The sequence below is a fragment of the Solea senegalensis genome, linkage group LG6 (assembly GCF_019176455.1).
Source record: "Solea senegalensis isolate Sse05_10M linkage group LG6, IFAPA_SoseM_1, whole genome shotgun sequence".
Lineage (NCBI taxonomy): Eukaryota > Metazoa > Chordata > Actinopteri > Pleuronectiformes > Soleidae > Solea > Solea senegalensis.
In genome coordinates this window covers 25,202,618-25,212,071 of record NC_058026.1, presented here as the reverse complement: position 1 = coordinate 25,212,071, position 9,454 = coordinate 25,202,618, and the positions used below count along the sequence as shown (strand labels likewise).

The following is a 9,454-nucleotide window of genomic DNA, read 5'->3' as shown; positions in this document are numbered from 1 at the left end:
ATGTTCACATGTAGATTTACTGGTAGAAAATAACACATATTCACAAGTTCATAAAAGTGTAAAAATAGTAGTAATGTTTAGTTTAGTTTAGTTCTACTACTATGTATGCATGGCAACTGAAAAAAGTATTATTTTGTATTATTCATGTATTATTCAGAAGGACTTCAATATTCCTTGAAGATGTTACTGTTTTTAGATGAGCTAGTTCTGAAATTGAGTTTAAATCAATTGTTTATTTGTATTTCTGTCTTTCATGTCTGCGACTTGACATTTTATTTGTGCTGCTATCTGTCCTATATAGGTCCCCTTGAAAAAGAGGTTGTTCAATTGTGTGATGGTCGCCCTATTATGTCAAAATATACATTATATTTATACACATTAATTAACTTCAATGCAGTTGTGGATTATAGATCACGATTTGTCCTCACTAATGCTTCTTTCCCTTTTAATGCTCCTTTATATCTTAAATGGTACATTCCTTTGTGTTGTTGGCCACATTTGTTGGTTTGGTTGTCTGTGGGACACATTTTAATGGAATCTTCTGGGCTTGTACGACACAAAAATGGTTAGAATTTAGAGATCCCACACAGGTCCAGATTATTTCCCTTTTTAGATGAATGTGTTTAATGATTGTTTACCTTATGACATTGAGAATTGTGTTGACCCCGTCGAGTGCTCTCTCTCATTTGTATTGCATTTCTGTATGAAGTATTTCTATCTGTAAATACAGAATGTGACTGTAACAGCATTTCCAAAGTGAGCTGAGTATGAAGAATGTGTCGTCCATACTCACAGTTCAATACCTTACATGTGTCCTAAAACAAAACAAAGGGTCACAGGTCACAAGTCACATCAAACAGTTGCATTGAATGTTTCTGCGTGAGACTTCACTTCACATCGCTCTTCTTGACACGAAGTACATAAATTCCATTAAGACTGAGACTGCGTTAAAACATATACCATGTGAGTCACAGATAGGCCCCTATTTAATAAGTTGGCCTTGTTTTTTTTACAATGAGAATATACTTCTATATAAATGAATTTCTTGTTTTATATTTGATTCATCGTGAACAGTTTCACCTCGTTTTTGGACCATAATCCTCCGTCACCTTCTCAGAAAAGGGTCAGTCAGGAGCTTCAAAGAGGAGACTGCAGCACAGCAGCACCAATCACAAAACCACCAGAAATAATTCCTTATACAGGGACATCACATGCATGCGACTGATCAGACATGCTAACCTAATCAAGCAAAACACCCCTTGTTGTGAGAAAGTTAATCCTCTGTTCGACTGGTCATTCAGCAGCTGGAGGCTTTTGTGACTTGATCATTTTTAGAATCCTCCACCCTCTTCCCACCAACTGCTGCAAATAAGTGGAACATTCTCCCTGACCATGTGAGGAGCTGCACGTCTTTTAGCACTTTTAAAGACAACTTCAAAACTCAGGTTTGACAAGCATATATCCAGTCTTGTATGAAGTACCTAAAAGGGATACTTTGTACCAAAGTTGACTTTGATAGAAGTTGAAGTCACTTTGTATCATATTACTTAAGTAAAAGTCTCAAAGTATGTGACATTAACTGTACTGTGTATGATTACAAGTAAGTATAAAATAAGTGAGGATTCAGTCATGGTAGCTCAGTGGTAGGGCAAGTTGTCTTTCCACTGGCAGGTTGTGGGTTCAGTTCCTGGTTCTGCTAGTCTATATGTGTCCTTGAGCAAGACATTTATCCCCATGATGAAGTGTGTGAATGGGTGTGAAATAGTGAAAACTGTAGAGTAAAGCAGCTCATCAAGATTAGAAAAGCTCTATATCAGGGTTGTCAAACTCAATTACACAGGGGGTCGAAATTCAAAACTGTGTCCAAGTCAAATAACAACAGATGATTTTTCCACTGTCCATTTCCATCGGTCTGTCCTGATTTCCTCTGCTGTATTTCAGTAGAACAGTAGAACAGTACACACAGGCCTGCAGTCACATGTATCTTCACTTCTTAATAATTTGCTATACTCAACAATTTCTACTATATGTGTAAATGTAAAGGAGAGGGAGTCAAATATAAATGAGGGGCTGTGTGTTTTCCAAGTCCACATTTAATTTGTTTATTTATATTATTGGCGTGGTGACTTGATAAGTGTGGTAATCAGTGAGTCAGTGGAGAAAAAAAGCAGGAACAAGAACACATTATCTTGTGGGTCAAATACAATTGCATGGCGGGCCGGCTGTGGCCCCGCGGGCCTTGAGTTTGACACCTGTGCTCTATATAAATACAGACCATTACCAACTCTTCTTCTTCTGATTTTATGTGGTAGTAACGCTGTTTTCTCTCCACTGTGAGATAAATAAAAGTTATCTTATCTTATCTTAGTAACGAGTAACAACGATAGTTAGAGGAAATGTAGTGGAGTAAAAGTAAAAGTTGCTAGAAATATAAATAACAAAGTGTGCATTTTTGACTTGTGTTAAATTACAATGCTGCAGACAGTGAATCTGTGCTGTGTGATGTGTGTAAGCTTATGTATTTTGCTGTAAATGTGTTGTTCTGACCTGCAAGAAAAACAAACTGCAGACGTGAACGGACTCTTTAATCAGGCACACAGAGTTTATAATTGAAATGACATTGAAATGAAAAATAAATATTTGCATTCACACAATTACAGCACTTTTTTGTTTTTTACTTCAGTGTACACTTCAGTAATTTACACACACAATCACAGGTCTGTTATCAGAACTTTTATTTTAATAGGTAATAACATTTATTGATCATAAAATGCAACGCAGTGTCAGAGATAAAGCTTTATTTTTATTTTCTTGGCTTGTAAAGACGCTGATAAAGCCGGAACGTTATCTTGACATGTTTCTTGTAAGGGCAGTTCTTAAACTTTAAGATGAGAAAATCCACATTTGCATATTGCATACCAAATTAATTCTCTGTGACGTAAGGAGGAAGTGGGCTGGGTTTACGAAAGTTTGCCGCGCCCATTAGTGTGAGTATAAATGCGACATGAGGCAGTTTCTGCTCTGTGTCAGAGGGTGACACATCTTTTAACTAATTAATATTAACTATTTTATTGTGTTTCACGTTAAGTGCTACTTGGACCAAATGGAGACGAAAGACAGTTCACTCAACGAGGTAGGTTTTCGTTTACTGCCATCTCTGCACAGGTGTGCGTGTGCGCGCGCGCGCGCGTGTGTGTGTGTGTGTGTCACCTGGTTCGCCGGACAAGAAGCACAGAGACTCTAAACTGCGATGCGATTTTTTTTGTTTACTCTGCTATGAATACGTTAATAAAACTGTATTTTTGTCATTGATAGTTTTGATTTTTATCTCCCCCCAGGTTCCCTTAAACCACACAAATGAGGACACAATGTAAGTGTCCCTGTGGGTATAAAAAAAGGTGGTCTCATACATTTGTTAAGCACTATATGTGTGTGTATGTATGTATATATATATATATATATATATATATATATATATAAATAATAATTATGCACTGTGAAAATGTAATTTATATTACCACAGCAACAGCAAAACTGTACTTTTTAATTATCTGACATTAAATGTGATCATTATCAACATGAAAATATTCTGACATGATGATATTTTGGTCACGTGCCGCTTTTACTAACCAGGCCTCATATACAGAATAGACAAAATATAGACAGAACTGTGGAAATGAGCTTTTAACAAAGTTTAAAGCTTGACAAACTGGACTCGGCGTCATGCAGCTTTTCTGTGGGAACCAATAATAAAATGAATTTTGTGGTTGAAGGCTGAAGTTTCTCCAGAGTGAGATCAGTCCAAGCTTCTTGGCTTTGATGATCCTGAGCTCTTTCATGTTAAAGTTAAATTAAAGTAAAGCCGTCATCACCGTTTTAATGACAATAAAGGTACTGATTCATTCATGAGCTGCTGTGACACTCATCAGATCAGCTAAAATGGATCTGGAGACTGCAGTGAAGGAATGCTCCACTGCCCTCGAGCTTTTCCTGAACAACAGATTTGCTGATGCATTGGCTGCTTTAAGACCCCGGTAAGTTTTGTGACTCATGACACACACTTTTCTGTCCCAGCTAGAGCTGCAGCTAACGATTATTCTCACAATCAATTAATCTGTCGATTTATTGAGTACTTGTTTGGTCTGTAATATGTCAGAACATCTTGATCTTCACATTTAAGTAGTAAAAATGTATTCAATGATTGATTGATTTATTAAAACGAACCCTCAAAAGCGATGATCAAAATAATCAAATGAGCGTTGCAGCTCTGGTCACAGTGTTTCCTCATTGTTTTCTTCTTGAAAAAGAGAAAAGAATAACATGAGTGCATTCATCTCCCCCAGGAAGAGTCACAGCATGTACCATGCAATGGGCTACAGCAGTATCTTGGTAATGCAGGCAGGCATGACCTTTGAACCGAGCGACATGGATGCTGCCATGACATCACTGAGCGAATCCCTGGACATATGCCAGACGTATGGAGAAATGGTTTAGTAAAAAGGGAACGGTCTAAATCTTAAAAGATTAAAAGACTGCATGGGTTCCTCTTGAACTACAGTATTTTTGGTTATACATCAGATTCAGATCAGTTCATTCATTCACTGTGCTACTGTTTAATTGTGACACTTTTTGTGTTCCTTATTTTGGAAGATTTCGCAGAAAAACTGGAATAGTGGAGACTCTGACCAGCCTGTGGTTCAGACAACCAGCAGATAATCTGACGGAGGGTGAGATTACACTTCACAATGTGTACATACTTGACAAAGACATGCTTGTGTCATTCTGAACTGATGACTGCTCAGTTCTTCGTTTTTTAAAATGTCAATGTCACCTGTGACGCTGATTGTCTTGAACAGAAGAACTGCATGCAGAGCTGTGCTACGCTGAGGTTCTGCTCCAGAAGGCGGCGCTCACATTTCTGGACGAGAGTATCATTGGATTCATCAAAGGAGGGATGAGAATAAGAAACAGTTATCAGATTTACAAGTAAGAGGCTCGGAGGGGAAAGCGATCCCGTCCCTAAGCGACAACAATAATGGCAAAGATTTTATTTATACATATTTAAGTAAATGCAAGTTGTATCTTTTCCAAACAGGGATTGCCTGGCTGCAGTGAACGTGACAAATGAAGTGGAAAAACAGAAAACATTCGCTCACTTTAAGGGCGGTGTCAACATGGGCATAGGATCATTTAATCTAGTAAGAGTTGTGGACAAACAAACAAACAAGACTATTGTCCAGACATCATTAAGAGACAATATGCTGATGTGCCTTTTTGTTATTAGATGCTGTCTCTTCTTCCATCCAAAGTCCTCAGACTGATGGAGTTTTTAGGCTTCTCTGGAGACAGGGTAGAGTAGCTCACCTGAGTCCCGGTCTTGTCATAATACATGAAGTATTTTGCAGAATTCGTTTGATGTCTTGTTATTTACTTACAGGAGTTGGGACTGTCGCAGCTGCGAGAGGGAGCAGCAAGCAACAGCCTGCGCTCCATCCTGAGCACCCTGACTTTGCTGATGTTCCACCTGTACATCACAGTAATACTCGGTCTGTGTATTCGTTTTCTGTATTCTCTTACAATACTCTGTAGTGTGTCTGTCTGTTTGTGTTTCTGCACCTGCCAAGATTGCCTTGTTTTAATGGTCTTATAATGAAAATGATTTCTTCCCTAAGGCACTGGTGAGGGAGACCTCGCTGAGGCTGAAACTTTGCTTCAACCCTACACTGAGCGCTTTCCTAATGTGAGCGGCTTTTCTTAAACTTTTTGTTGCCTTGCTCAGTGAAAATGCATCATTTCTTTTCATTCATTCATTTATTGTTCTTTGTCCACAGGGAGCTCTCATGCTTTTCTATGTCGCAAGAATTGCTTTGCTTAAGGGGAACTTCACGTTTGTGAGTGCTTGTGACAAACGACCAAAGATCACCTGAAGTCGTAGAAGAGAACTCGATTTCACAGCATGTGGGTTTCTCTGCAGGCACAGGAGAAGTACCTGGCATGTATTGCAGCGCAGGAGGAGTGGCATCAGATTCACCACCTCTGTTACTGGGAGCTCATGTGGGCCTACTCCTTTGAACAAAATTGGAATGAGGCTTATCGATACGCTGACCTCCTCTGCAAGGAGAGCAAGTGGTCCCAGGTATCTAATGGGACTATTTAGCAGTTTGGCGAAGGCACAAACACCCAAACTGATTCCAGTCTGACTTGACCATCATGTTACATTTTAAGATTGTTTATCCATCATAACATGACCTTTTGCTCCTTCCTTACAGGCCATTTATATTTTCCAAAAAGCTGCCATCTTGAGCATGCTCCCAGAGGAAGAAGTCACTAAACTGGGGGAAAATATAGTGGAATTATTCAGGTGTGCAGGGGGAGAGGACAAAACTGTGTCACTAATCTTCTGTTATTGCCGCAGTAAATGTGTCATTTGTGATTTGTAGGGAGGTGGATGGTGCCAGATTGAGGATTGCTGGAAAATCAATTCCAACTGAGAAGTTTGCTGCGAAGAAGGCCAAGCGGTACTTTTCTTCTAACCCTGTGAATTTAGTCGTCCCTGCACTGGTAAGAACATGCACATACTCTTATATGAAGTACATTGAGGTAAAAAAAAAAAACGACGTGTGAACCTGTTTGTCACAGGAAATGATGTATGTGTGGAATGGCTTTACAATACTTGGGAAACGGCCTGAACTGACTGAAAACATCTTGAACACCTTGGAAAAAGCAGAGGAGCAGCTCAGAATGGATCTCGGTGAGAGGAACGGCAGCAGAACTGTTAACCGTGTTGTAGAAGCATAACTGATAAATATCTTTTATTTATCATGTAGATCCATCCGAGTATCACCTGGATGACCAGTGCATTGTCCAGCTGCTGAAGGGCTTGTGCCTCAGACATTTGGGCCGTCTGGACCAGGCAGAGCAGTGTTTCAACCATGTTCTTGCCAGGTCAGGTCAAAACCTTTGTACACCCAGGACAAACGCCTCTGTCTTGGTTTCTCTCTTTTCAATGAGTAATACTGCCATCTGCTGGTAGAAAAAGTAATTCCCCCACACACAATTGCAGAATGCATGCACCGGTTGCTGTTTTGTTACAGGAGAAGACACACATGTACGTCACAGGTGGTTGCTCTGACTGTACACACAAGTCAACTACTTTTTGACAAATTCAGTCATTTGAAAGGCACTTACTTTGCATTAGTGTGTTGTTGTTGTCGTCATGGACTTACAGTGATGTCCTTCTAAATCAAAGGTTTTAAACTTGTGGCCCGCCCCTTTTTATAGCAGGACCTCCACCTGTATTGTAGACAAAATATAATATTAAATATGTTTGTTAGCAATTGTCATGAACAGTGAGTTATTATTATTATTATTATTATTATTATTATTATGATAATAATAATAATACCAATGTTTATGTCACAGTTTGCTTCATAAAGGTTTTTAATTGTGAACCGTGTATTGTTCCATATTATAAGAAACACCCATAATTGTGTGAAATATCATTATTGCGTTATTGTGATAGGATTTAAGCTCATTTCCACTATAGTTTTATTTAATTTCATTGGCCCGCAGAGACCCCTGTTCTAAATCATCTGCATTAATATGCACTTGCTGAATAAATTAATTAATTGAATTTATTTTATTTATTCCAGTGAAAACAACATTAAACATGAGAACTATCTGGTGCCATTTACCATGTATGAGCTGGGTCTGCTCTACAAGCAGAAAGGTGATATCCAGGAAGCCATTGCAGTGATTGAGAAAGCCAAGTAAGTGTTGGTTCCAGGTTGTCATGTTTTTGTTGAAAACCTATCCTAAAATGGCTAAATGTAAAATTAAATTAAAATGCACGTTTATGTAAATTGATGTTGTAAATGCTAAAGCTGTGTCTCAGACATAACAGTATTTGTTTCTAGCATTAAGTGTGTTCCACTCTGCCTAAAATGATTTGTTCTCATCAGGAGTGCTACATTTAGTAATTACCCGTCACTTTTTAATTCTAGCAGCCCTTTGTTCACATACGCATGCATTGAGTCATAAAGGAGAAAAGTATTTGCTACTACTCAACCAATCAGTGTAAAAATAACAGCGAGCATCAGTTCTGATATGTTGGCACTAATTAGCGAGTCTCATTTGCAGGATGAACTACAAAGACTACAACATGGAGTCGAGGCTACATTTCCGCATCCATGCAACTCTGAACACAATGGGCTCGTTTTCAGCCAAACTTAGCCCCTCACGTACACCAGCTTGAAGACCACAGTATATGAAACTGAAAAACAAAAAAGAAGACCCAATGTAAAGGTCATGATGCTGAGACTTGCTGGCTTAAGCTCTATAACAACACTTGAAATCCTCCAGATGTGCCTTTGTGTCTTTGTTTGCATTAAAGTGCATTGAATAAAACAAATACAAGTACAAAACTGGTATGAAGTGACATGTTGACGGCAAGTGGCATAGTGATATTTTACGTTGTGTTTATGTCAAACCAACAGTTTTTAATTTGACCTCTACCTGAATATTTTCTAAAGGTTAAATGGCTGCTACCTTCAATCTGCTTTAAGGGGTGAATTGCTGAATACATAATGAAATAAATGAGTTCCTGTGTGTAATTTGTTTCATGAAGACCATTTACAACCCTGAACAGGTGCTAATCTGAATTGCTTTCTTGGTGGTTTGTTTCTGAAGACCCTGGAAGTACAGCATTGACTGAAGTGATCATTTTCTTCTCAGCCTCTCTTCTATGAGGCTTACCAGTTACAGTATTCACAATTAAATCCCTGTTCAATGTTGCTGCCAAAATTAAATAAACTATTTAATCCTTTCTAATGTCATTGTGCTTTTAGTAGATTATTGAATTGAATGATTTGAATTCGTTTGTACATTCTAATCTTAAAAATAACCAGCTCTTACCGTACCTTAACCTCAACCTATTCCCATCTTAACTCTAACCAGTAACTTCCTCAACAACCACAGGACTACTACTGCTCATGACTAGGTCACTTTAACTATATCCCTATAAAAAATATAATGCAGAAAAAAGAAAAACGCTTCGACAAGTTAAAGTTTCAAGTGTTTAGTGTGACCTACACTTACACTTGAACATCAACACGACCCTGGCTCTCTCAAATCTGGAGTAGTGATGTTATTTGTGAAACGTGTTTCTCCTACTATTTCATGCTGTTAAAAAGGTCTATTGCACCAGGTTTATATAAGACATGCTTGCTTTGAGCTTAACATACACATGTTGTAACTTGCTGATATATAAGACCAACTTTCAGTCAAGTTAATTCAAACAGGCTTTGGGGATTGGACAGTTCTGGACGTCGCTCGGCTGAAGCTGCTGTTGCGTCTTGTGCCCACTAGGTGGTCTCCAACGATCACACTCCGTTATGTAGTCCACGTCCATCTAGACATCTATGGAATGATGAATTATTACGCCGTTGCCTTTAAT

At 38.6% G+C, this 9,454-nt stretch overlaps 1 protein-coding gene across 2 annotated transcripts; it reads left to right on the top strand.

Annotated features, from left to right (window-relative positions):
* The first annotated feature begins 2,991 nt into the window (after window positions 1–2,991).
* LOC122770593 (tetratricopeptide repeat protein 39B-like) lies at window positions 2,992–8,824 on the top strand. 2 transcript variants are annotated; one of them, XM_044027536.1, is made up of 18 exons: window positions 2,992–3,133; window positions 3,339–3,370; window positions 3,930–4,034; window positions 4,344–4,475; window positions 4,651–4,727; window positions 4,857–4,986; window positions 5,096–5,198; window positions 5,285–5,350; window positions 5,438–5,546; window positions 5,673–5,740; window positions 5,832–5,891; window positions 5,975–6,136; window positions 6,270–6,361; window positions 6,441–6,561; window positions 6,640–6,751; window positions 6,828–6,945; window positions 7,653–7,769; window positions 8,140–8,824. In XM_044027536.1, exons 1-18 carry the CDS (start codon window positions 3,104–3,106, stop codon window positions 8,252–8,254), a joined length of 1,749 nt encoding a protein of 582 aa, XP_043883471.1. In that variant the 5' UTR covers window positions 2,992–3,103; the 3' UTR covers window positions 8,255–8,824. The 2 variants fall into 2 exon arrangements, with proteins under 2 accessions (XP_043883471.1, XP_043883472.1); XM_044027537.1 differs by lacking the exon at window positions 3,339–3,370 and having other exon boundaries at window positions 2,993–3,133.
* The last annotated feature ends 630 nt before the right edge of the window (window positions 8,825–9,454 follow it).